The sequence below is a fragment of the Euleptes europaea genome, chromosome 18 (genome assembly GCF_029931775.1).
Source record: "Euleptes europaea isolate rEulEur1 chromosome 18, rEulEur1.hap1, whole genome shotgun sequence".
NCBI classification, from domain to species: Eukaryota; Metazoa; Chordata; class Lepidosauria; order Squamata; family Sphaerodactylidae; genus Euleptes; species Euleptes europaea.
The window spans coordinates 10,271,994-10,299,109 of record NC_079329.1 but is presented as its reverse complement, the minus strand read 5'-3'; the positions used below and the strand labels follow the sequence as shown (position 1 = coordinate 10,299,109).

The 27,116-nt window shown below is 48.1% G+C and overlaps 2 protein-coding genes and 1 non-coding gene across 3 annotated transcripts in view; 1 reads left to right on the top strand and 2 right to left on the bottom strand.

Annotated features, from left to right (window-relative positions):
- TMEM219 (transmembrane protein 219) overlaps positions 1-27,116 on the bottom strand; it is a 140,859-nt gene that overhangs the window by 69,513 nt on the left and 44,230 nt on the right. The window lies entirely within an intron of this gene.
- Positions 1,343-22,856, top strand: SEZ6L2 (seizure related 6 homolog like 2). The gene is made up of 16 exons (XM_056863109.1): positions 1,343-1,466; positions 2,169-2,486; positions 3,382-3,515; positions 4,397-4,589; positions 5,841-6,026; positions 7,232-7,403; positions 8,149-8,312; positions 11,040-11,234; positions 13,279-13,417; positions 15,076-15,272; positions 17,025-17,219; positions 18,252-18,443; positions 19,390-19,581; positions 19,864-19,981; positions 21,826-21,928; positions 22,717-22,856. The coding sequence occupies exons 1-16, from the start codon at positions 1,448-1,450 to the stop codon at positions 22,744-22,746; spliced, it is 2,547 nt and encodes an 848-aa protein (XP_056719087.1). The 5' UTR covers positions 1,343-1,447; the 3' UTR covers positions 22,747-22,856.
- On the bottom strand, positions 22,093-22,164 carry TRNAS-UGA (transfer RNA serine (anticodon UGA)). Its single transcript has one exon. It is a non-coding gene; the product is annotated as a tRNA-Ser (tRNA).

Below are 27,116 nucleotides of genomic sequence, written 5' to 3'. Positions count from 1 at the left end.
GGAAGCAATAGTATCTCATTCCCAGCTACATATTATGCTTATTGTGCATGTGCTTATGTGTATGTGTGATAAATAGCCCTAGCATGGTGTAGTGGTTATAGTACTGGGAGGCCCAGGATTAAAATCCCTACTCTGACGTGGAAATTTGCTGGGTGCCCTTGGGTCAATGATCTTCTCCAACCCCAACCTACTCCACAGGGTTGTTGTGAGGATAAAATGAAGGAGGGGAGAATGATGTTTTATGCTGCTTTGGGTCCCCATTGGGGAGAAAAGTGAGGTATAAATATCTGAATAAATAAATAACTGTGGCTCTTCACAGTCAAAGATACCATGTGGTACAATTCCTATTTTATGTGTTTGTTTTATGTTATTTTTAGTCCGCCTTTGTCACAGGGTCTCAAGGCGGATTACACATAGCGAACCGGTACAATGACAAAAATGGGACATTCAGCAACCAATGCCCTAGGTTTTTAGATGTCTGGAACCACCAGAAAGAACTGAAGCATAGCATAAGTATTCACACGACACATTGAGCGGTAGAGAAATTACAGCCCTTAGTGCAGTACCGATATTCAGTATGGAGTTGCCAACCTCCAGGTAGTAGCTGGAGATCTCCTGCTATTAGAACTGATCTCCAGCTGATAGAGATCAGTTCATCTGGAGAAAATGGCCACTTTGGCAATTGGACTCTATGGCATTGAAGTCTCTCCCCAAACCCTGCCCTTCTCAGGATCCGCCCCCAAAATCTCCAGGTATTTCCCAACCCGGAGCTGGCAACCCTAATTCAATATGACATCACCAGCCCACATCCTGTCTTGGGGTTTGGGTTGCCAGGGTCTTGGCAGCCCTATAACACACATGCTCTGGTACCCAAGTCTACAAGCAGCCCAGGTGTAATATAGGGAGGAAGATGTACAATCTGCAGGGTTGCCAACTGCCAGGTACTAGCTGGAGATCTGCTATTACAACTGATCTCCAGCTGATAGAGATCAGTTCACCTGGAGAAAATGGCAGCTTTGGCCATTGGACTCAATGGCATTGAAGCCCCTCCCCTGTCCAAACCCCACCCTCTTCAGGCTCCGCCCCAAAAATCTCCCGCCGGTGGCGAAGAGGGACCTGGCAACCCGAACAATCTGGGTCAGGCAGGGTGGTGGTGGTGATTATGTCTTTATTACCTTTGCAGCTCCTCTGAGTGGAGTAGGTTCGATAGGCATCCATTAACCCTTCTTTCCCTGCAGGCCTGCCCCTCTGGGAAAATGACGATGTGGTCCCGGCCACCCCCTCCCCTCAGCTGGAGGCCCTGTCTTCAGAGGCCATGGCTGGACCCAAGGAGGAGGAACTGGGGGTCTCGGCTGAGGTGAAGGGATCCTCGCCCCCAAATCTTGAAGGCCTCTCTGAGCTGCTGCAGGGGGCCCTGCTGAGGAAGGAGTTTCTGGGGGATGAACTGATGGAGGAGCCCATCCCTGGTGAGAGAAAGAGAAGCACCTAGGGGAAATAAATCGGGTGGCATGTGGGGTGGGGTGCACTGGGGGTGGGTGGGTGCTCCTGTGGGAACAGCTGAGGTAAAGTAGGGTAGCAGATGAGAGAATGGCTCTCAGTCATTGGTTGGAGGATTATTGGAAGGAAGTTCCCATTATCGATTGGGAAAAAATATAGTTCTAACATTTATATTATTGGGTTCTAATATTTACATTATCTATACATGGTTTTCTAATGGAAACAGAGAGCCCGGTGGCGCAGAGTGTTAAGCTGCAGTACTGCAGTCAAAAGCTCTGCTCACGACCTGAGTTCGATCCCGACGGAAGTCGGTTTCAGGTAGACGGCTCAAGGTTGACTCAGCCTTCCATCCTTCTGAGGTCGGTAAAATGGGTACCCAGCTTGCTGGGGGTAAAGTGTAGACTACTGGGGAAGGCACTGGCAACCCACCCCCAAACAAAGTCTGCCTAGTAAACGTTGGGATGTGACGTCATCCCATGGGTCAGTCATGACCTGGTGCTTGCGCATGGGGGCTACCTTTACCTTTTTTTTCTAACAGAAGCACTCAAGTGGAAAAAACTGGGTTTTTGTGGGCAGTGGTGGGGCTGCAGCCACAGGAAAGCTTTCCTCTCTACCTTCCTAACCCCTCTCCTCCTTTCTCTGCTTCTCTCCCCACCACCATATTATCTCAGGAGGTAGCCCGTCCACCCTGCCCCCGTTCCACCCTCCCATCCAGCACCTAGATGGCGGGATGGTCCCCGAGACCTCTGAAGCCACGGCCACCGGCCCGTCCCCTCTGACCACCGCAGCGCCTCCCACGGGCTTCCTTCTCACCACCCCACCAGCCTCCACGGCTGCTGCTCCTCCACGCCTCCCGCCGCCGCCGGATGAGGCCGGTTCTACCGGCCAGCACATTTCTGCCACTACGACAGCCTTCATCCCCGAAGGCGATGAAGAGACCACGACCACCCTGATCACCACCACAACCATCACAACAGTGCACACGCCTGGTGAGTGGGAACAGTGCAGTGGGTTGGGAAGGCTCCAGTGGGCCATGGCTCAGTGGTAGAACATCTGCTTGGCATGCAGAAGGTCCCAAGTTCAATCCCTGGCATCTCCAGTTAAAGGGACTAGGCGAATAGGTGATGTGAAAGACCTCTGCCTGAGACCCTGGAGAACCACTGCCAGTCTGAGTAGACAGTACTGACTTTGATGGACCAGGGGTCTGGTTCAGTATATGGCAGCTTCATATGTTCATGTGTTCAGTGGTGGTGGATGGTGGTTTCCCATTATAGGGCCTTATCTTGATGCTGCTGATTTAAATGTTAGTAGCCTGTGTAAGGCATCTGAGTAATTATACAGATATGTGGTCGCAGCAGCCAGAGCGGTACTAGCTGCAAAATGGAAATTGGACGAAGGTCCCAACATAGAAGAACGGAAGCATAAATTGGCAGAATATGCTGTGATGGCAAAACTAACTAATATAGTAAATAAAAGACCCAGAGAATAATTTTTTAAACTGGAGGTTTTATTATGCTTACATGAGAATAGCATAAACTATGAGGACCTGGATGGCCCAGGCTAGCCTGATCTCGTCAGATCTCAGAAGCTAAGCATGGTCAGCCCTGGTTAGTATTTGGATGGGAGACCACCAAGGAATACCAAGGAATAGAGAATAAATATATTGTATTTTAGAATGATAGAGATTATATTGGGACAAGGTATATTCACACCCATTGTGTGTATGTGTGCATGCGTGTGTGTATATTATATAATTGAATAGTAGATATAAGATTTTTGAAACTTAATCCCTTATTCCCCTTGTCCCTTTTTTATGTTCATCCCTTTATTCTTTTGAAAATAAAACTTATTAAAATGGATGTTAATTACCTGTGTTTTCCCCAGTACTTTGCAACAATAATATCACCGATGTGGAGGGCTATGTTGAATCTCCGGATTACGCTGGTGCCACCTTCTATGGAGGCCTGGATTGTACCTATACTATCTCCGTTTACATGGGGTATGGGATAGAAGTACAGGTAAGCTGTGTGGATTGGTGGGGACAGAACTGAACTGTCAGAAGTTGGGGAAGCTTGATGGTCTGATCTTTTCTTTTTAAAGGTTAAAGGAAACCATTGCTGGAGGTAGCATAATAGCCACCCCTTTCACTGTTGCCTTTGCGTTTTGTCCTCTATATTGATACATACTGCCTCGTTTTCTGTCCTCCAGGCGGAAAAAGTTAGCTTGACCACTGAGAACTGCTTCTAGCTCTTGGCATTGTTACAGTTGTGGAAGCTCAAACATTTTATCTTGATGTAGGATGTGTGAATGCGGCTATGTTTGAAACTCCCTTCTCTCGCTCCGGAGAAATACTAACAATTTATTTGGTTACCTGTCCCACAGACAGTTTGTTGTACTCTGATATTTTCTAACAAGATCCATTCTACAGGCCAATAATTGCTTCCGTCTGACAGAAAACGTTTACTTCTAACTTTGGGTTCTCAGAAAATTAAGCAACTTTCAGGCTTATTGGGGTGGGAGGCTGGTAGGTGAGCGAGGATGGATATGTCCTCTTAAAATAATTTATTGTCACTGAACAGGAACAAAAATAAAATGTCTTGTAGGTTATCCGGGCTGTGTGACCGTGGTCTTGGTATTTTCTTTCCTGATGTTTTGCCAGCAGCTGTGGCAGGCATCTTCAGAGTAGTAACTGTCCTTCAGTGTTACTCCTCTTGCCTGCCTGCCACAGCTGCTGGCGAAACATCAGGAAAGAAAATACCAAGACCACTGTCACACAGCCCGGATAACCTACAAGAACCGACGAACTCTGATCGTGAAAGCCTTCGACAAAAATAAAATTTGTGTGTGTGTGTCCATCTGCTTCTTTCTCTGCTTGCCACTTTCTATCTTCTACTCCCAGGTGCAAAGCCTGAATCTGTCCAAAGAGGACTCCTTAACCGTGGAAGGCCTAGGACTAGAGAAGCCCGTGGTCTTGGCCAACGAGTCCCTGATGGTCGAGGGACAGGTGATTCGCAGTCCTACCAACCAAGTCTTGATTCACTTTCAGAGCTACCACACCACCACCCCTGGAGTCTTCAAATTCCACTATCAAGGTAATGAATGGCCCTTTCCCCTTTAAACAGGGGATGGAGCAAATTCACACACACACCCTTTACCACTGAGGAGAGAAAAAATAGGTTGGAGACTCGTGTTCCTCCAGTGACAGCCTGAGGTTTTGAAAAGACCTGTTGGGCCCAGCCAGGGAGCACACAGGCCACTTGTGTAGGGTTGCCAACCTCCAGGTGGGGCCTGGAGATCTCCTGGAATTACAGCTGATCTCCAAATTACAGAGGTCAGTTCCCCCTGGAGAATGTGGCTGCTTTGGAGGTCAGTTCCACCCCCAAAATCTCCAGGAATTTCTCAAGCTAGAGTTGGCAACACAATGTCATTAAGGGCAAACTAGACACGGCAGCAGCAACCTAGCTGTGTAAACCTGCCTCTGTCCCCCATCATGTATATGGCAGGTAGGAATGAGAGGCTGTTTTTCAGAGTACCTGAGCACGCAGGTGGGCTTGTCCCTCCATTCCGCACCCTTCATTGAAGATACACACATTGTGGAGAACCCCTTGGGGACTTGTGAGAAACAATAGAATCAAACCTTTTGTTTGGTTGGAGGGCAGTGCCAGATTTACGTATAAGCTAAACAAGCAATAGCTTATGGCCCCACTCTCTAGGGCCCCCCAAAAAAATTTAAAGGAAAAAAACCTGGATGTACATTTCCAAAATCAACAATTACTTTGATAAAATACATATTTTGTTATGTGCAAATGGCTTTAGAAACCTATTAGGTCCATAAATTACCATATAGCATATATTCAACACAAAAAACAGCAAGAATTTGTTGTTGACAGCTGGACACATAAAGGGCCCCATTACCTTCAATAGCTTAGGGCCTCATCAAACCTAAATCTGGGCCTGTTGGAGGGGTTTTGTTGTCTTGTATTTTCCAGTCCTCGTGCTTTAGAAAATACGCTGGAAATGTATTGGTGAAAAACCATAAGGGATTCAAAACAATGAGCCAGAACATAGCCAGAAAGATGATACCCTTTGGTCTGTTTCTTAATGCATAAGTTGAAATCTTTCAAGACCGACTCAAGTTCCATCAGGACAATTTCAGAACAATGTTATCTCCATCTGCTGTTGTCTGCTTTCTGCCTTCTGGATTTAAAATAATATACAAATTCTACCTTTATTTTGGCAAAAGATATAAATAAGTTAGTAAATCATCAGGGGAGGTTCTTTTCTTTTTTGTTAACCTCAGCCAGACAAAAAACCTTTCTCCTTTATTCTTTTCCCCATTCTAGCATTTTTGCTTAGCTGTGGCTTTCCCAGCCGGCCAGAAAACGGCGATGTCATGGTAACCGACCTCCATCCCGGAGGGTCCGCCACTTTTAAGTGCGAGTCGGGCTTCCACTTGCGAGGAGAGGAGACCCTCATCTGCCTCAATGTCAGCCGCCCTCGCTGGAGTGGCACCAGCCCCACATGTGTGGGTGAGTGAGGGGTCACAGGCCATGGAGCTATGCTGGCCTCACCGAAAAATAACAGGAATGCAGAGCAGGAATGGAAGGAGTTTGGCCATATGGGGGACTTCTGAAAACAGGGGTGTCAAACTCAATTGTGACGAGAGCTGGATATGACATAAATGTCACTTGGTCAAGCCGGGCCATGCCTTGCCAGCCCAGATGGAAAGTTGGTGGCTGCCTCTGTTGGCTTGTGGGCCAGATATGAGCTCTCAAGGGGGCCGGATCCGGCCCACAGGCCTTCTGTTTGACACCCCTGCCCTAAAGATTTGCACAAGAAGGGCAGCTGCTTTTTATCTCAGGGCTTTATAGGTATCTTTCAGCTAAAAATTGGCTCCCAGAATGTCTCCCAAGAATCAGAGTCTCATAGAAAAGACAAAGAAAGTTCAGTACAGTACAGCATATGAAGACTTGTGTGGTGTGTTGGTTAGAATGCCAGACTAGGATTTGGGAGGCCTGGGTTGGTTTGCCATGAAGCTGATTGGGTGACCTTGGGCTAGTCACTGCAAGAGACCAATGTATGAGATTTCCACCTTCTCTTCTTCAGCAAAATCTGGTCTGAATAGGGTTGCCAACCTCCAGGTACTAGCTGGAGATCTGCTATTACAACTGATCTCCAGCCGATAGAGATCAGTTCACCTGGAGAAAATGGCCACTCTGGTCATTGGACTCTATGGCATTGAAGTCCCGCCCCTCCCCAAACTCCACCCTCCTCAGGCTCCACCCCAATAATCTCCAGCCGGTGGTGAAGAAGGACCTGGCAACCCTAACTACAACTGATCTCCAGCCAATAGAGATCAGTTCACCTGGAGAAAATGGCCACTTTGGCAATTGGACTCTATGGCATTGAAGTCCCTCCCCTCCCCAAACCCTGCCTTCCTCAGGCTCCACCCCAAAAACCTCCCGCTGGTGGCAAAGAAGGACCTGGCAACCCTAGGTCTGAAGCAGACCTGAACTCCAGAGGACAGCATCAAATGTGGACCTGGGAGAGGGAGGCTCATGTATCGGGTGTAGGCCAGCCTACACTCTCCATTTTCTGAGGAGTTTTAATGACTTACCTCACAAAATTGTCAGGATGACTAGAAAAAGACTAGAAGGCAGTTGTAATATTAAACACGCCATGGAATAATTCCTGTTAATAACATTTACCCTTCCTTTCCCCCCACCCGCCCTAGCTTCCTGTGGAGGGACCATTCACAATGCCACTCGTGGGCGTATTGTGGCTCCTGAGGCGCCGGGTGGGCCTCACGGTCGGAACCTGACCTGCCGTTGGCTGGTGGAGGCACCTGAGGGACAGCGGCTCCACCTGCACTTTGAACGAGTGGCCTTGGATGAGGATAATGACAAGTAAGAGAGCCCCTGGGGTGAAGAGGCGGGGGAGGCAAAAGCAGGAGGGAAGAGGAGGAAGGGCAGAGGGAACAAGGGGCAGAACAGAGTGGAAGTCATTGAGGTTGTAGGGCAAGAGGAGAGAGAGAAGAGGGACGTCTGTGGAGGGGAGGCGTGACGGATAGAGGGGAATGAATTGAGAGGGCTGCCCCACATCCCTGCCCCAGGATGTGGTGATGGCTGCCAACATGGAAGGCTTGAAGAGGGGAGTGGACATGTTCATGGAGGAGAGGGCGATCCATGGCTACTAGTCAAAATGGATACTAGTCGTGATGCACACCTATTCTCTCCAGGATCAGAGGAGCATGCCTATTAAATTAGGTGCCATGGAACACAGGCAGGATGGTGCTGCTGCAGTCGTCTTGTTTGGGGGCTTCGTAGAGGCACCTGGTTGGCCACTGTGTGAACAGACAGCTGGACTTGATGGGCCTTGGTCTGATCCAGCATGGCCTCTCTTATGTTCTTATGGGTTTGGGGAATGTGGGAATGGGGCTGAGGAGGGGCCAAGCAGAGGAGAAGCCAGGAAGAGAAGTCGGTGAGTAGTGGGAAGGGAGAGGTTGTTGGCAGCTGTGTGGAAAGGCTGGAACATGAGGCAGCCTCCTGAATGTGGGATTGGTGCCATCGTGGGATGGAGGGGCAAGGTGCGGTGTGTGTGTGGTGGAAGCAATGGCCTCCATCACCCAGGGTCTTTTGCCTTCTCCTTAAGACTGATGATCCGAAGTGGGAGCAGCGCATTCTCCCCTATCACCTACGACTCCGACATGGACGATGTCCCGGAACGGGGGCTGCTGAGCGATGCCCAGTCTCTCATTGTGGAGCTGACCAGCGAGGGTCCCGCCACACCCCTCATCCTCAGCTTGCGCTATGAAGGTGAGAACGTTGCTCCCCTGGCCATACGCTCGAACGTTGCTGGAGTAGGGTTGCCAACTGCCAGGTAGTAGCAGGAGATCGCCTGCTAATACAACTGATCCCCAGCTGATAGAGATCAGATCACCTGGAGAAAAATGGCTGCTTTGGCAATTGAACTCTATGGCATTGAAGTCCCTCCCCTCCCCAGACCCCGCCCTCAGGCTCCACCCCAGATATCTCCCACTGGTGGCGAAGAGGGACCTGGCAACCCTACACTGGAGGCAGGCAAGCGAGGGACCCTCTCCTAGATGGCCTATTCGGATGGTGGCCGTTTCTGCTTTATGATTGAGAGCCAGCGGGGTATAGTGGTTAAGAGCGGTGGTTTGGAGCGATGGACTCTCATCTGGAGAACCAGGTTTAATTCCCCACTCCCCCACATGAGCGGCAGACGCTAATCTGGTGAACCGGGTTGGTTTCCCCACTCCCCCACATTTATTATTTATTTATTTATTAGACTTACAACCCGCCCTCCCCAGCAAGCCGGCTCAGGGCGGGTAACATCATTTTTAAAATACAAATATAAATATACAGTAAAATCCATAATAAAACCATCAATAAAATTCTAAAAAATGGCAGAGAAGATTGAACAATTTTGTTAGGAATGGCAAAAAACCTAGAGTGAGATTTACAGTCCTACAAGACGAGAAAAACAGATGCGGATTGAATTTACCCAATCTTAAACTATATCACCAGGCAGCCACTTTGACCGCACTGATAGACTGGATCATACGTCCTGAAGATAGAATGTTGTTCCCACTAAGGGGAAAAGGTGTGTGTGTGTGTGTGTATGGGAGGCCAGTAGATGGTATAAATAATATGAGCAAATATAGGCAGCTGTCCTCAATTGTAGGCCTGGTGGAAAAGCTCTGTCTTGCAGGCCCTGTAGAAAACTTTCAGATCCCGCATGTTCCTGATGTTACCATGAAGTCTGCTGGATGACCTTGGGCTAGTCACAGCTCTCTTAGAGCTCTCTCAGCCTCACCTTACCTCACAGGGTGTCTGTTGTGGGAAGGGGAAAGGGAAGGTAATTGTAAGCCGGTTTGATTCTTCCTTAAGTAGTAGAGAAATTCTGCATATGAAAACCAACTGTTCTTCTTCTCATTCAGGCCAGCAAATGGAATAATGTGCCATTTGCCAATGCATATTTAGCACTGAAGAAATGACTCAGGTTTTGGGGGGTGGGTGGGTAATCCAAACTATTTAACCTGTGACACATGGTGTTTAGTGGACATGTTTAATCCTATAAACAGAGTACAAGACTAAGTCTGTTAACCATTATATCATTTTAGGATTTTGCAGAAGGGTGCAATCTGCTCGTTGCAAGCACCCTGTAGGGGAATTGGCCCCGTGGGGGAATATATTTTCAATCTGGCAAATGTGGTAATGTCACTGACTGGGTGCCATAATAGCAACAAGTCTCCTGTTTATTGTATGGCTCTGGTGCTGATGAAGTCTCTGAAGGGTGAGCTAATGGGAAGGCTCAGAATGTTCAATTCGCAGTCCAGTTTCTCTGGAGGAAGGGGAAGTTGTCAGCTTGGCTGGGCTTTCAACCCCGCACAGCAGATGGCTATGGACTTTGAAGTGGCCCTGGTATAAGAAGGAGAGTTGATGGACAGAGAAGCCAGGAGGCTGAAGGCAGGGAGTGGGAAACTGGAGGTCAGTTGTAATAGCGGGAGATCTCCAGCCACCATAGGGTTGCCAACCTCTGTGAAGGATTTTTTGGAGCTTATGTCATTTGGTGAAACGATCCAGATTTGGACTTTCCTTTACAATTGTTTGGCTTCATGAAGAAGTATCTTTTTGGATCTTGTACCGGTTGGAATATTATAGAACTGAGCTTTGTTCTAAGGAATTGAACTTTTGTTGTTATAGTATAGATATTCACATTCAATGTTTTTGTGTGTGACCTATACTGTTTTTGTACAACTATAATAGGTATAGAGGTGTTATTTTTATACTAACCTCCAGGTACTAGCTGGAGATCTCCCGCTATTACAACTGATCTCCAGCCGATAGAGATCAGTTCCCCTGGAGGAAATGGCCGCTTTGGCAGTGGGACTCTATGGCATTGAAGTCCCTCCCCAAACCACACCCTCCTCAGGCTCCACCCCAACCCTAAGCCACCACCTGGAGGTTGGCAACCCTAGGGAGGACCTTTGCATTTTTAGCAGAGTGGCATTGGGTTGCTAGGTCTGGACAGGGGAATTCTGCCGCTTGTGGCTTCTGCTGTCAGTTCAGCGGCATAGGGAGGCAGCATAGACTGAGAGGCTGTGATGGTGTTGTTGACTCTGCAGCTGGTATTCATGGCTACTAGTTAAAACGGATACTAGTCATGATGCAGAACTATTCTCTCCAATATCAGAGGAGCATGTTTGGGGGCTTCCTAGAGGCACCTGGTTGGCCACTGTGTGAACAGAGTGCTGGACTTGATGGGCCTTGGTCTGATCCAGCATGGCCGTTCTTATGTTCTTAATGTTCACACATTTATTTATGTTCTTAGGTTCACACATTTATCACACATTTATCTGACCTATCCAGCCAATTCTCAGGCAGGCTTCTAGTCAACCATAGGTGTTCAGCTGCCCCCATCTACTGGCCAAGTGTGATATTGCAGTGGGGAGTGGCCAGGCCACCTTACTGCACCTGGAGGAGGGTTTTTCCTGACTCCCGAGCTCCCCCTCCTGGCAGCTTTCGACGAAGACCGATGCTATGAGCCGTTCCTGGCGCACGGAAATTTCAGCACGTCGGACCCGCTGTATCGCGTGGGGACCGTGGTCGAGTTCGCCTGCAGCGCTGGATACATGCTGGAACAAGGGCCGTCTGCCATCGAGTGCGTGGATTCGAGAGACCCTCGCTGGAACGAAAGTGAGCCTACCTGCAAAGGTAATCAGTCTACAGCCCCCCCCCCCGCCTCAGCCAGCTAACGCAGGAAAGATAACAGCGGTGGAATTGATTTCTGTGGGGCTGCTTAGACCATTTGTGGGGACAACTCTGTGCTTTCTAGTCTTCACCAATGCAAAAGGATGCAAAGTTTTGTTTCCTGCAGACTTTCTTGGACTTGGAGAGCCAGTGTGGTGTAGTGGTTACGAGCGGTGGTTTGGAGCAGTGGAGTCTGATCTGGAGAACCGGGTTTGAGTCCCCACTCCTCCACATGAGCAGCGGAGGCTAATCTAGTCAACTGGATTTGTTTCCCCACTCCTACACACTAAGCCAGCTGGGTGACCTTGTGTGCGTCACAGCTCTCTCAGGCCCACCTACCTCACATGATGTCTGTTGTGGGGAAGGGAAAGGAAGGGGATCGTAAGCCAGTTTGATTCTCCCTTAAGTGGCAAAGAAAGTCAGCATATAAAAACCAACTCTTCTTCTTCTTCTTGTTTGAAAGTGGCCTCCTGCTTCATAGACATCCAGGTCACAAAAACAGGGAACAGAGTTTTGTTTTGCTTTTTAAAATGTGGTAGGAATTGATCACACAGAGAAGAAAGAATAAAGTCTCTACACAAGAAGAAAAAGAAGCTCTAAAGATAAACAGAGAACGTTATCAAAGGTGGTGTTCTTAAAAGAACTGGGTGGGAGAATTCTTACCCTGTTCCTTGGAGTGTGCATGGAGGGGTTTTGGCTTTCTAGTTTGAAGCTGTAGAAAGTTCCATCTATCGCTTTGCGCAGGCCATGAAGGAAATAATACCCTTCAGCTAGATTTGGCCAGTGGTTGTGGCTGCAGTGTGCTCCCCTGGAAATGGCCCTTCGAATGGGTCTTCCTTCCAAGTAAACAGTTTCAGACTGAAGGTGGGATGTCTGTGTCAGTTCAGGCCAGCAGTTTCATAATTAGTTGGTATTAGGGTTTTTATAATTAGTTCATACAGAGCCCTGTGGTGCAGAGTGGTAAGCTGCAGTACTGCAGTCCAAGCTCTGCTCACGACCTGAGTTCGATCCCGACGAAAGTTGGTTTCAGGTAGCCGGCTCAAGGTTGACTCAGCCTTCCATCCTTCCGAGGTCGGTAAAATGAGGACCCAGTTTGCTGGGGGTAAAGGGAAGACGACTGGGGAAGGCACTGGCAAACAACCCGTAAACAAAGTCTGCCTAGTAAACGTCAGGATGTGACGTCACCCCATGGGTCAGGAATGACCCGGTGCTTTCACAGGGGACCTTTACCTTTTCATAATTAGTTCATAATTACAATATGGATTGTACACACTTGATCTTAGCCAAAAGGCCGAGAAGCAATAATATGGATTGTACCTTTGCATCCTGCAGAAGCATTCTTTACAACACCCCTCTCACCTTCTGACTGGGATAAAAAGACTGAGATCTCCATCACTGCTTGTGTCTGACAAAGGGAGCTTTGACTCTTGAAAGCTTATACCCTGAAAATCTTGTTGGTCTCTAAGGTGAAACTGGACTCAAATCTAATAATTAGTTGGTATTAAGGATGCCAGCCTAGCACTGGCACCCAAAGAGAGACTGTGGGGTGCCTGAGGCCCTACCTGGTTTGCATCACGCTGACGCTGCGACTTCCCCTCTGGCGCAAACTGCAGGGGGCATCAATGCGTCGGCATGACACTCTAGAATTCACCCCCAAACTCTTTGGTTTAATCATAGAATTTTGGGTGAATCCTGGAGTGTCGCACCAATGCGACAACATCACTTCTGGCACAACCAGAAGTGGTGTTGCGGCATAGACACAACACTGTCCTCCCCCCACCCATTTATCCCCCACCTCCCTGCATAGCAGCGGTGGGGACAGTAGGTCCAGAGGAGGAGGCCATAGCAGGAGACCTGACAGCCCTTGTTGGCATCCATGCTTAGAACACTTTTCTCTCTAGGAACATGGGAGGGAAACCCATCACTCATTTGAAACTGCCTCCTGGTTTGCACAGCAGGTGTTCCTTCTGTCTCAGCCTCCCGCTGACTGTTCTACCTTTCCCTCCAGCGTTGTGTGGGGGGGAGCTCTCTGAGCCCACCGGAGTGGTCCTCTCGCCCGACTGGCCCCAGTCCTACGGGAAAGGCCAAGACTGCGTTTGGGGAATCCGGGTGCAGGAGGAGAAGCGGGTGCTGCTGGACATCGAGATGTAGGTACCCCCTGCCCACCACCATGTCCTGCATCACAACCACCACTGCTCCTTTCGTTGGGGGAGAATCCTCATGGCTCAGGCATCGACATCCCATCACGTCCTCATGGTCTTCCGAAACCACCACCCATCATTAGATTGATTGTTGAAGTCATTCATCTCATCCATTAAATATGGTAAGGCCCCTTGTATGGTTTTGAGAAGCATCTCACCCGACAAAGAGGATGCCTTTTGTAACTTGGGTGACAGGAAGGGAGCTTTCACTCTAAAGCTTATACCCTGAAACTCTTGTTGGTCTCTAAGGTATTGCTGGACTCAAATCTAAGTGATTTAAACCAACCTGTATTGCAGTTTTCATAGGAGTCTTTTAAATGGAGTTGATGGTGAGGGGCATTAAAGCTGTAATTTAAGCTTCTCCTGCTGGTTAGGGAGTGCTCATCACCAGCAGTGCAGGTGGGGCAGTAGAGAGCATGGAAATAACGTGCCCCCAGCCCCAAAGAGTTTACAGATTGGATCTGCTGTAGACTGTGAGAACACAGGTCTCTGAAGGCCAGGGGTGTCTACTCTGATGGGCAACAGTTCGCAAGGGTCTCCTTACAAGGTCTTGCCTATCACATTACTCCCTGATTCTTTTTAGCTGTAGATGCCCGGGATCGAACCGGGGACCTACTGCATGCAGAGCTGATGCTTTACCACGAAGCCTTGGGTAGCATTACAGTGATGGGAGAGGATGTGATTCCATTAAAAAAGTGGCAGGAATGGAGTATCAGTTACCTGATTGATTTTGTCCAACCTTTCTCTTCCCCTCCCCAGCCTGGAGACCCAACCTTCTGGGGAAAAATACATTTATGGCTTCAATTGCCTAATAAATACATTCTAAAAATGAACAGTGGTACAGTCTTTCGAACACTGGAGAGCCAGCATGGTGTAGCGGTTAAGAGCGGTGGTTTGGAGTGGTGGACTCTAATCTGGAGAACCAGGTTTGATTCCCCACTCCTCCACATGAGCGGCGGAGGCTAATCTGGAGAACTGGGTTGGTTTCCCCACTCCTCCACACGAAGCCTGCTGGGGGACCTTGGGCTAGTCATAGCTCTCTTAGAGCTCTCTTAGCCCACCTACCTCCCAGGGTGTCTGTTGTGGGGAGGGGAAAGGAAGGTGACTGTAAGTCGGTTTGAGTCTTCCTTATGTGGTGGAGAACGTCGGCATATAAAAACCAACTCTTCTTCTACTCCATCCAATTGATTAAAATACAATCAAAACCAATTCCATAAAACAGAAGAACTGGCTACATGAACCTAGTTCTGCTGCTTCCCAGGGTTATCGCAGCTTCTCCGATTTTGGGAACATGTTTACAAACCCTCTCTCTGTACTTACCAAACTGAAACGGTTATTAAAGACGCCCCTTGTTTTACTGCATTAAACAAACTTCTCTTAAAGGACCCCACTTCCTTTACCAGCGCAAGAAAAATCTAACGTGTTCTCTCGCCACCACCTTCAATCCATTTATTCATTTTGTGTCACAGCCACTCATTCATTTGGATGAGAGAAATAACGGCGGGTGTAGGGGTCCTTTATCCTGCTCCAAGGCCTTTCCTTGTTTCCCTCTTAATTCTAGTTTCCATTTGTGTGTCCTTCCCATCCCCCAATTCTCCCTCCAGCCTCAACATCCGCAAGTCAGACGTGCTGACCATCTTCGATGGGGGGGACTTAACGGCTCGGATTCTTGGCCAGTACTTGGGGCCCCACCCCCGCTTCAGCCTTTATTCTTCAGGCCCAGCAGTCACCCTCCAGTTTCAGTCCGATCCGGGGGACCCCCTCTTCGGACTCAGCCAGGGATTCCTGGTGCGGTACAAGGGTATGAGAAAGAACTTCAGAATGGCGGGCGGGATGCGGGAGAGAGCTCGATGAAGCTGCGTATCTTGCTGACACACTTGCTGTGAAGGTAGCCCATGGGGTCCACCCAAAAGCAAGATGGGGCCCAGTGAACAAAAGGTGTCTGGGAGTTGCGTGGGGTCAAAGAGCGTGGCATTCAGTGTGATCAGCTTGCCCACAGTTTCCCGCTTGAACACACATGAACACATGAAGCTGCCTGATACTGAATCAGACCCTGGGTCCATCAAAGTCAGTATTGTCTACTCAGACCGGCAGTGGCTCTCCAGGGTCTCAGGCAGAGGGTCTTTCACATCACCTACTTGCCTAGTCCCTTTAGCTGGAGATGCCGGGGATTGAACCTGGGACCTTCTGCATGCAAAGCAGATGCTCTTACCACTGAGCCACGGCCCCTCCATTTGTACTTGGGGAAGACCCACCAGCTCTCCTCCTCCTCCATATACCCTCCATTGCTTTTTGGGGGGCTGCTACTCCCCAAATAATTAAGGCCAGGACAGATCCCTTCTCCACCTACCCCCTGCTGCAACTCCTTCAGGGGAAGGAGTTCCTTCATCCCTCTCCTCTATGGTTTCCAAGCAAGGGCTCACCCCTTTCCCCATAGTCGGCTCATTACCTGCTGCTCTCAATTGGCAATCGTTTGGAGAAGATGAGAATCCTAATACTGCAACCAATTCTGTTGGCATCACAGCCTGAAGTGTAACATATGGCTTGTTTACTCAGTGCAGATTCAAAGTTTGTTGTCTCTTCAGAGCCAGCATGGTGTAGTGGTTAAGAGCAGCGGACTCTAATCTGGAGAACCAGGTGTGATTCCCCGCTCCTCCGCATGAGTGGCAGACGCTAATCTGGTGAACCGGGTTTGTTTCCGCACTCCTCCACATGAAGCCTGCTGGGTGACCTTGGGCTAGTCACAGCTCTCTCTGAACTCTCTCAGCCTCACCTACCTCACAAGGTGTCTGTTGTGGGGAGGGGACGGGAAGGCGATTGTCAGCCGCTTTGGGACTCCTGAAAGGTAGAGGAAAGCGGGGTATAAAAACCAACTCTTCTTCTATTATTACCCTGTAATACAATCTATGCCTACTGCCTGAGGAATTCTAGGCTGTTCCAGCCACACCCCATTTCTGTCTGTGTTATGTAGATTTCATTCACCAAACGAATCCCCTGAGTTTTGTTTGCCTAGATCCTTTATCCTGGAATAACCTGCAACCTTCTCTTCACCCCTTGAGTGTGTAAACAGAGGCTTAGTTAAGTTCAGGGATTGTTACCCAAAGGGATTGTCAACAAAGCAGTAGAACTCCCAAGGTATATCAGATGTACGGGTGAAAAGTGGAGCCAGGACAGTCATGGCGTGGTGTAGTGGTTAAGAGCGGTGGTTTGGAGCGGTGGACTCTGATCTGGAGAACCAGGTTTGATTCCCAACTCCTCCACAACAGTGGCGGAGGCTAATCGGGTGAACTGGATTTGTTTCCCCACTCCTACGCACGAAGCCAGCTGGGTGACCTTGGGCTAGTCACAGCTCTCTTAGAGCTCTCTCAGCCTCATCTACCTCAGAGGGTGTCTGTTGTGGGGAGGGGAAGGGAAGGTAATTGAAAGCCGGTTTGAGTCTCCCTTAAGTGGTTGAGAAAGTCGGCGTATAAAAACCAACTCCTCTTCTTCTTCATGGGTTGGGTGGAAGAGGAAGACCGTACCTAACCCCTTCCTCTTTTCCCTGCTGTGGCAGAGGTTCCACGGAATGACACTTGCCCCGACTTGCCGGAAGTGGAGTTTGGCTGGCGCACCGCTTCTCATGCTGCTGTTATCCGAGGCACGGTTGTGACTTACCAGTGTGAGCCCGGCTACGACATAGTGGGGTCTGACATCCTGACCTGCCAATGGGACCTGTCTTGGAGCAACAGCCCTCCCACTTGCCAGAAGAGTGAGTCGTCCTTACCTCTAACACCAGCATGGCTGATAATTCAGAGAGCGCCAATTTCCTTTTTGTTTCTGCCCCACGGGGTTCAGAAAGCAGTGGGGTAGGAGAGTGATGGGGAAGATCTGCTGGAGGGAGAGCAGTGGGGAAACGGGGACCATTTGGCTCAATGGGGGGAAGGAAGAAATGAGGGAGTCAAGGGGGGAATCATAGAGTTGGAAGGGGCCATACAGGCCATCGAGTCTAACCCCCTGCTTAATTCAGGATAAGCCTAGAGCATCCCTGATGAGTGCTTGTCTAGCCTCTGCTTAAAGACTGCCAGTGAGGGGAAGCTCACCACCTCCCTAGGTAGCTGATTTCCACTGTCGGACAACTCTTATTGTAAAACTCCCTCCATCCCACTAATATCCAGCCGGTAGCTTTCCTCCCACAAATTAAACCCATTATTGCCAGTCCTATCCTCTGCTGCCATTAGGAACAGCTCCCTGCCCTCCGCTAAGCAACAGCCCTTCAAATACTTAAAGAGAGTAATCATGTCCCCCCTTGACCTCCTCTTCTCCAGACTAAACATTCCCAACTCCTCATAGGGCTCGGTCTCCAGGCCCCTGATCATCCTCATCACTCTCCTCTGCACCTGCTCGATTCTGTCCACATCCTTTTTGAAGTGGGGCCTTCAGAACTGCACACAATACTCCAGGTGCAGCCTGACCAATGCAGTGTCCAGCGGAATGTCACGAGGGGCAACGTCACCTGATTGCTTGAAGACCCGTGTGATCCTACTTCACTTCTGTGTTTTCAGTAGACAGCCTGTGCAGCCTTCTCTCAGTTACACTAAGGACTAGGAGCTTGTTTTGCTAAGCAGAGTTGAGAGACTTGGGCACCTCTAAGCAGCAGGTCCGCATCACACACAGTAGTGGGAAGAGCAGCAGCACCTGTATTGTTAGGTCTGATCCCATCCTTGGGAGCAAGAGGAAGACAACCCAGAACACCCTTCTTGGTCTCATCTGACCTACTCTGTGCTTTTGCCCCCTTCCTCAGTTGTGAACTGCGCAGATCCTGGAGAAATCAGCAACGGCAAGCGCAGCGTCTCGGACCGACGCTTCTCCATCGGCTCCCACGTCCAGTATTTCTGTCACGAGGGCTATATAGTGGAAGGGAGCAGCACACTGACTTGCTACAACCGGGACACGGGCACCCCCAAGTGGAGCGACCGCGTGCCCAAGTGTGTCTGTGAGTAGAAAAGGATGGGGAGGGAGAGCCACGGGGAGTTTGTGGGAAGCCCCAGGGTTGTAAATTGGGGGCCATAACATGCCAGCAATAAGAACATAAGAAAAGCCCTGCTGGATCAGACCGAGGCCCATCAAGTACAGCAGTCTGTTCACACAGGGGCCCAACCGGGTTCCTCTAGGAAGCCTCCAAACAAGACGACTGCAGCAGCATCCAGCCTGTATTCCACAGCACCTAATATAATAGGCATGCCCCTCTGATCCTGGAGAGAATAGGGATGCATCATGACTAGTATCCATTTTAACTAGTAGCCATGAATACCCCTCTCCTTCATGAACATGTCCACTCCCCTCTTAAAGCCTTCCAAGTTGGCAGCCATCACCATATCCTGGAGCAGGGAGTTCCACAATTTAACTATGCATTGTGTGAAGAAAGACTTCCTCTTATCAGTTTTGAATCTCTCACCCTCCAGTTTCAGCAGATGACCCCATATTCTAGTATTATGAGAGAGGGAGAAAAGCTTCATATATTTTGCTCCCCCTCCCCACCAAAGTGTCCTGAAACACGAGTTTCGTTTCTTTCCACTGCCTTGCAAGTATGCGGTGTGGCCTGCTTGCTTAAGTTCAGCTTCAAGATGGCATCCCTCAAATAATTTCCAGTTTGCAAGACGTGCTGGGGGGCACTTGGAAAGGAAGGCTGAAAGCAGACACACCTAAAAATTCTGGGTAGCTTTTCCTTACCTCCAGCTGAAAAAATATAAACCTCCCATAGCATAGGAGGCTGCAGGTTCTGATAAAGCAGAGGGCACGTGCCCATGCCTTCCCTGGACGTGTTCCTTTAAATCTCCTGATGTAGTGGGAGATGAGAGATGTGAACATTTCTATAAATGATGAAGCCCCAGGAAAACTGAAATATCTGCATTACTTACTTTCCCTTGTCTCCTTTACAGTGAAATACGAGCCCTGCCTGAACCCTGGTGTCCCGGACAACGGGTACCAAACACTGTACAAGCACCACTACCAGGCAGGTGAATCCCTGCGCTTCTTCTGCTACGAGGGCTTCGAGCTCATTGGCGAGGTCACCATCACCTGCATACCAGGGCATCCGTCCCAGTGGACCAGTCAGCCGCCGCTCTGCAAAGGTAGCGTCTGCAGCCCCTCCTCCCCATTTGTGACGTATAGCCCACCCCATCCCATCCCCCTCTGCTGTGCTTGCCTCTTTTATCATGCTCTAAACTCCCCCTTGGTCTCTTTCCCCCACCAGTGGCCTATGAGGAGTTTCTGAACGACCGGAAACTAGAAGGTGAGGATGGCGGATGGGCGTGGGATGGGGGAGCTTGGGAAAGGGCAGGCGACAGGGTGAGGGCACCTCTGCTTCCAGGTGTGGCCAGGTTGTCAACCAGATGTCCCCACTTCTTTGGCAGTTACCCAGACGACAGACCCTTCCCACCAGATGGAAGGCGGCAACATCGCCCTGGCGATCTTCCTCCCCATCATTCTTGCCATCCTCCTGATCGGTGGCATCTATGTCTACTACACCAAGTGAGTGTCATTTGTGGAGGAGGAGCTTGTGTCTCTGACAGGTGGTGGTATTAACCAATCGGATGTAGGCGGTGGCATCACAAGTCAAGCTACCTGATGAAGCCAAGAGATCTGGGGCTTGTTTTTAAACAGAATTGGGGCCTTGAGTCTGCCTTGAAAGCACATGGTTAACCTTAACATTTGGCCCCCCAATTACACATACGCAGGCAGGCTGCAGGTTTCTTGTAGTGGAAGAAATGCATTCTGCACATGCTCAGAGGCACTCTTGAAAGGCACCCTTTATTTCTTGGCCGTGGCATGGAAAACAGGTTCCATTGCTGAACTAGAATTGCCCCACTTTATGCAGACGGAGTTTTAAGGACCTTGAACTTGTTCACATTGTTACCCAGGAAACCTGTGGGGGCCAGCCCCCACTCTGACCTTTTGAAAAGGTTAAGGTCCCCTGTGCAAGTACTGGGTCATTCCTGACCCATGAGGTGACGTCACATCCTGACGTTTCCAAGGCAGACTTTGTTTGCGGGGTGGTTTGCCAGTGACCTTTTAGCTTTCGTTAAAATAGCTCCAGCCCTTTTACTCAGGGATGTAAAATGAAAAGCAGGGAGGCAATATTTTTCTTGGTCGCTCACAAAGAACTAAACCTGTATAGGGTTGGCAGGTACCACCTGGGCTTACTGGCAAGAAAAGTAGGACTAGGCCAACGAGGCAGAGATGTCACTTCCGGTGTGCCCAGAAGCGATGTCATCATGTTACTGGGAACTCTCTGTTATTTGGGCAAAAAATCTATGGTAGAAGTCATTTTTACCCTAGAGTTTTTGTCCAAATACCAGAGCATCCCCACATCGCTGGTGACATGATGATGTCACTTCCGGTGCTCGCCAGAAGTGATGTCACTGCATATGTGTTGCTTTCTCTTAGGCACCAGAAAAAAAAAAACACATCTTTTTACTCAGGCTTTTTAAACAGTTTGCTTCTGTTTTAGGGATAGTTTTTACGCTGTTTATGTCCAGTGGCTTATTTTTACATTGTTACATTGTTTTAATTGTAAGCTGCCTTGACCAAGACTCCATATGGGCACAGCATAGAAATATCCTAAATATTTCTGATATAATAGAGTGGACCAACAAACTTTCAGATTTTGGTTTGATGGCCAAATTAACGTAATTGGTTAATATGAAACCAATGGAAGAATTCGAGTTGAAATGGCAGTCTTTTTATGATTACTATTTAGGTGGTAAATAATACCATTTAACGCTTTAGATAGTAACCTAGCAGAGAATTTGTAGTGATATACAAAGTGAAGTTATGTTCAAGACACTCAATAGAGACGATGTACTGTGATTTTTATGATATTTTAGGTTTTAGGATTAAGGATGGAATATCTGGCAGTATTTTTATTTTTCCTTCTATACACAAACTATGTTAAAGCTCAGAAGATTAAAAAATGTGTTATTTCATTTCCCCCTTTCCCCCTCCCTTTTCCTTTCTGTAACCTCAATATATAAAACAAACAAACAAATAAAAGAAATACCCTAAATAAATAAAAATGGGGAGTGAAAGGGTGGGGAAATGCTGCTGGATTAGCTAAGCTTTATCCTGTTTTTCTAATTATCTACATGTTTTTAGTAGGGTTGCCACCTGACCTAAAGGAAAAACGAGAGCTGCTCTTGGGGCTGTTCAAGCAGCTTGATATGTGGAAATCAGCTGGTGGAAGCTTTTCACACCACAGAAATAGACATCCTTCGCTTGATCTGTACATCAAAATGTGTGGATTTTCTAACCCTTCTGGATGTTCACCAAAGACTTAAAAAACAAACAAACAGTGTTCCTCTTTATTCCCCCTGCAGGTTCCAGGGAAAATCTCTCTTTGGTTTCTCCTTCTCCAGCTCCCACAGCTACAGTCCCATCACCGTGGAGTCTGATTTTAACAACCCTCTCTACGAGGCTGGGGTAAGTAGCAAATTGCAGTCAACCCCATTGAACACATGGAGCTGCCTTCTACTGAATCAGACTCTCGGTCCATCAAAGTCAGTATTATCTACTCAGACCAGCAGCGGCTCTCCAGGGTCTCAGGCGGAGGTCTTTCGCATCACCTACTTGCCTATCCCTTTAAATGGAGATGCTGGGGATTGAACCTGGGACCTTCTGCATTCAAAGCAGAGGCTCTACCACTGAGCCACAGCCCCTCCCTTAAATGCAGTTATCCATTAAATGTGGATTTAATCCATTCTACATTTTTAAAGAATGGCAGAAGGATTTAAATCCAGAAAGAACAGGTTGTGCCCTGACCAGGATGGCTCAGGTTAGCCTGACCTCATCAGATCTCAGAAGCTAAGCAAGGTTGGTCCTGCCTAGTACTTGGATGGGAGACCCACCAAGGAAGTCCAGGGATGTGACACCGAAGCAGACAATGGCAAACCACCTCCGTTGGTCTCTTGCCTTGAAAACTCCACGAGGGGCCACCTTGAGTCAGCTGCAGCTTGATGGCACTTTTCCATCACCACTGAGAAACCCCTCTAACTGTTAGAAAATTCTTCCTAAATGGGAGCTGTAAAATTGGGCAAAATGGAGTGATGAAAAAGCTGGCTGGATCCAACCCAGGGCTTGGAATGAAGGGGGATGGGGGGGGAATATGTGATGGAGGGTTGGGGAAATATTTCCCAGCGGATGAAATATGTTGATAGGCATAATAACTTGACCTTTTCCTCTTCTGTCTTATCTTTACCATCTGCCTGCAGGACACCAGAGAATATGAAGTCTCCATCTAGAAGCTATTAAAGAATCTGCATTCTTTCCCCATCCCAAGCGAGTCTGAGGAGCAGTGACTGAGAACGATTCCTATTTAGGAGGGAATAGTGGGAAGGCGGTTTGGGGGGAGGGCTTAGGGGAAAGGGAGGGGAGAAAGGAGGTTTACGGACCCCTCCTCTCTGCCCCACAGATTCAGCTTTCTCCCTTCCTTCCTATGTTGCCGCCTCACCGTCCACTCCCCCTCCCCCGTTTTGGATGCCATCCACATTCCCTCCCCCTGTAAATACCCTTTCAATGTGCCAAAATGCGTTCACACACACACACAAACACACACTTTCTGCTTTATCTGTTTATCTTATTTATTAACCCATGCCGCCTCCTCTCTTCCTTCAGTTTTGTATTTCTGTAGTGGCTGAGGAAGAATGCAATGGGGTGGTGGTATTGTACCCCATCCCATCCTTCGTAGCCTGGCCCCGCCCTCCCCCCCACTTCTTTTCTAGTGAGGTGGATATCACATCTAGGTGCTGCCATTTTAAAATTTATAGATATATATATCTTTATAAAGAAGGTTGTAAAATAACTAAAAAACCAGCATATGTGGCTTGTAGAAGAGATCCTGCCGTAAAAAGCAAAAAATAAACAAGATCCTAAAGCAGATGAGTCCCAACAAGAAGAAAATAAGCAGGTAAGAGACCTATATACAGGTAGATCCAATGATGAGGGAACCAGATTCATAACCTCGGCCCAGAACACTCTACAAGGAAACGAGTCCCATTGATTTCAGTAGGACTTTTTCCGTGCGGGAAAATTGCAAAATAAAATTACATGAAATTGCAAAATAATAAGCTAGAGCCTCCCATAAAAAAAGCCAACATGCTAAATTTAGGAGGGAGTAAAGCGGGATCAGAGTGCGCACGGCTGCTAGGGTTGCCAACAGGCCTGGCGAAAAAATTGTCCTGTCCCTTCCATGTTTATTTATGTATGTATTTATTTATTTGACTTACTACCCCGCTCTCCCCAGCCAAGGCCGGGCTCAGAGTGGCCACAGAGGCTAAATGCATGAAATGGGCAGCTGAAGCTTTTCACAGCAAGAAGGTAAATAACATCAACTAGTAAATAATGTCCCATTAAAGCCTCTTGTTGTTTTTCCTCCAGGCAGTTGGCAACCCTAGTGAGTGCCCTCTGACCTTGCCACAATCTGGATTGGAAAAGGTCCTGCACAACAGATCTGTCATTAAGTTGTCTTATGTGAAAGAAGCCAGCATACATGACTTAGAGTTTTATAGAGACATTAAGATAGCATAACAGGAGCCAATCCCTGCTGTAATGGTCTGTAATATAGGGGCTCTTGCAAAATTATTTTTTAAAAAGGCACCATAATAGTACCTGTGCAGCCCAATCCCACTGCATTCAATAGGACTTATTCCCATGTAAATGCGCATAGGACTGCAGCCACATAAATGTGCATAGAATTGCAGCACTACTTACCAAGGGCTTTCTGATTACACTCCTGACCCGCTTCCTCCTCCTGATTTGCCTCCCATCCCTTCCAAAAAGCAAGAAAAGGTCGAGAAGGCGCCTTATATGGTGTAGGACTTGCAGAAAAGAGAATTCGCCCTCAAGAAGTAATCCCTTTAAGTGGGACCATGCTGGCCATTGGGGGCTGCGGGGTGGGGGGCGGCTTCTTGCCCTGAGCAGAAAACGATCGCTTGCTCAGTTTGATACATTTTTATCAGCATCAGGGCAACGTTTAGATTTTTCTGTCTCGAGTGCTGAAATTTCTTGGGCGTTCTCTGCCTTTAAATAAGAAAACATACCTTAGCATTCTAAAATAAGTCCCCTTCTAAAGAATACTGGAGGCCGGTTGGCAAGGCTCATAAAAAAATTCTTTCCAGCGTTCCCTAGAAACGAGGGCCCAATCCACCAGGAAGGTCTACGTAGGATCCATTGACTTGCTCTTGAGCAACTGCTGTGAGGTTTCCATGGACCACTTTCCCAGTGGAGCTTCCCACTTTTTGGATTCCTGAGCATTTGATGTCAGTTCTGAGCAAGCTGAAAGTTAGAGGGAAGCTCAGGGGTAGAACATCTGCTTGGCATGCAGAAGGCCCTAGGTTCAATCCCTGGCATCTCCAGTTAAAGGGACTAGGCAAGTAGGTGATGTGGAAGACCTCCGCCTGAGACCCTGGAGAGCTGCTGCCGGTCTGAGTAGACAGTACTGACTTTGATGGACCAAGGGTCTGATTCAGTAGAAGGCAGATTCATATGTTCATATTCTCCCCCACCCCCAAAAAAGGCCTTTTAGAATTTAAATGCAGGATGAAACTCAATCCAGAACACGCATTTCCTGCAAAGAATGACAGGAGGCCGTTTTGTTATCAAGGGTGTTCCTTTAATAATAAGATTTAGGGCATGCAAGTATAATGGCTATAGCGCAGGCATTCCACAATATTTTTTTTGCCTCTTAAAAATCATAAGTCATTGAAAGTCACAAATAATTTCATACAGGCTTTTAAGAACAATTGTGCCATTGACTGTTAACTGGTTTGCAACTCTTTAAGGAAGAAAAAACACACCTGTATATTTCCCCCATCTATTTAGTATGCTTACAAAAAACAACAACACAACAACCTGGCGGCCTTGTGCTCTCCATTTTTCATAGTATCCCTTGAATGATTTAAAAAAAAAATCCCCACAGGAGATAATGGTTTTGTATGGGAAATTATGTTAATTTGGAGGCTGGGTTTTGTTTTAGAGGAGATGTCTCTGCCATATCCTGTTACCAGGAAAATAACATGTGCACTTAAGTATTTTATGGATTAAACGTAGAAGGGAGTTTGCAAACACGAAAGGAGGGATTCCCCTTTAAGCAGCAGAGTTGGAAGGTCTTCTCCTTGTCACTTGGCATCCACTTTAAGGACATTTTGCTAGGGTGGGGCCATTTCCCAAGGTTCTTTCCTTTAAGCCCGTTTTGGTTTTGAAAAAGACTGCAGGACCCACAGTGCCAAAAGAACCTTTTAAGAAATTTAGGGTTGTAAAAAGACTCCCATTTCATCCCTTTAATACAGAGGTGAGGGACCTTTTTTCCACCAAGGGCCATTTGGATATTTATAACATCATTCGCGGGCCATACAAAATTATCAACTTAACTTGCCCCCCCAAGAATTCTGGCCCTGCCCCCTTTAACCCCTCCATTGTCGCCACTTCTGCCCCCAGCTCTCTTGTAGTATAGAGGGAATACGTTTCTCCACTGCCCAGGCGGGAAAGGGTTAACAGTTTCTTGGGCAGTCCTAGCAGCTCCATAGCTCATGAATTTTCTGCAAGGGGGAAAAAGGTTCCTTTTCTTAACAAAACAAACTCACATCTGCCTTGAATAGAGGCTACTCCTGTCCACGGGAGGGGGTGGATCGCCAGTCTTAGATCCTTCTGAGCTAGAGATCTACCAGGGCCCATGAAGGGCCAGATCAAATGATTTCGCGGGCCTTAAAATGGTCCCCGGGCCTGACGTTCCCCACCCCTGCTTTAATATACCCTCCCCAAGCATATGAGAGAACTCTGGTGGGATTGCCCGGAGGAAAATAAAAGGTCCTAAGAGCGCGTGCTGGTGGTCTCTGTTCAGAATTCCACCCACCCACCTCCTACCGGAGTATTACCTCCCCCACACACACACACACATGCAAGGGTCTCTTTCCCACCTCTCTGTTATTACTTGCTGATTGTCTGATCCACCCCATCTCCAAGGATGTTCTGTTGGATTTTGGGAAAAGGCAAAAGGATTATCCCTCCCCTCCCCCCACTATTCTGTCTTGCTGGGGAAAGAGCAAGTGAGGGGTATTCCCGAGGGAGATGGAATTTACTGGGGAACGCTGCCCTTTGCAATCTCTCATACCCCTAATTTTTCAGCCCTTGGGTATTTTTTTTTTTTTGTCATTTGCTTTTATTTTGGAGCAATAAATAAAACGCACCATTTGTAAAAGCCGTGGCGTCTGTGTCTCTGTGCTGCAAAGGGGAAGAGAGAAAGAAAATTTCACCTGAGACTGTCCCATTCTATACTGAGCAAATCTTCTGCTCCTCCCTGCTGTTGGAAAATGAAATAGGCTGACCAGTCAGAGTAGACAAAACAACTAGATGGCTGGTATAAACTGGGCCTCTGTGTTGCTGAATTTTAAACCCATTTACCAAACTACAGTTCCCAGGATTCCTTGGGGGGAATACAGAAAAAATAAGATAGATGCTACACCATATATTATAGACCAACAGCGTAGAACAGAAAATTTCATCATGCAGTTCGTCATGAGGGAAAGCTACATTGCTCGGTATTTAATACAGAGGATGGTGCCGAGTTGTTTTCTGTTGCCCCAGAAGGTTGGGCCAGAACCAATAGGTTAAAATT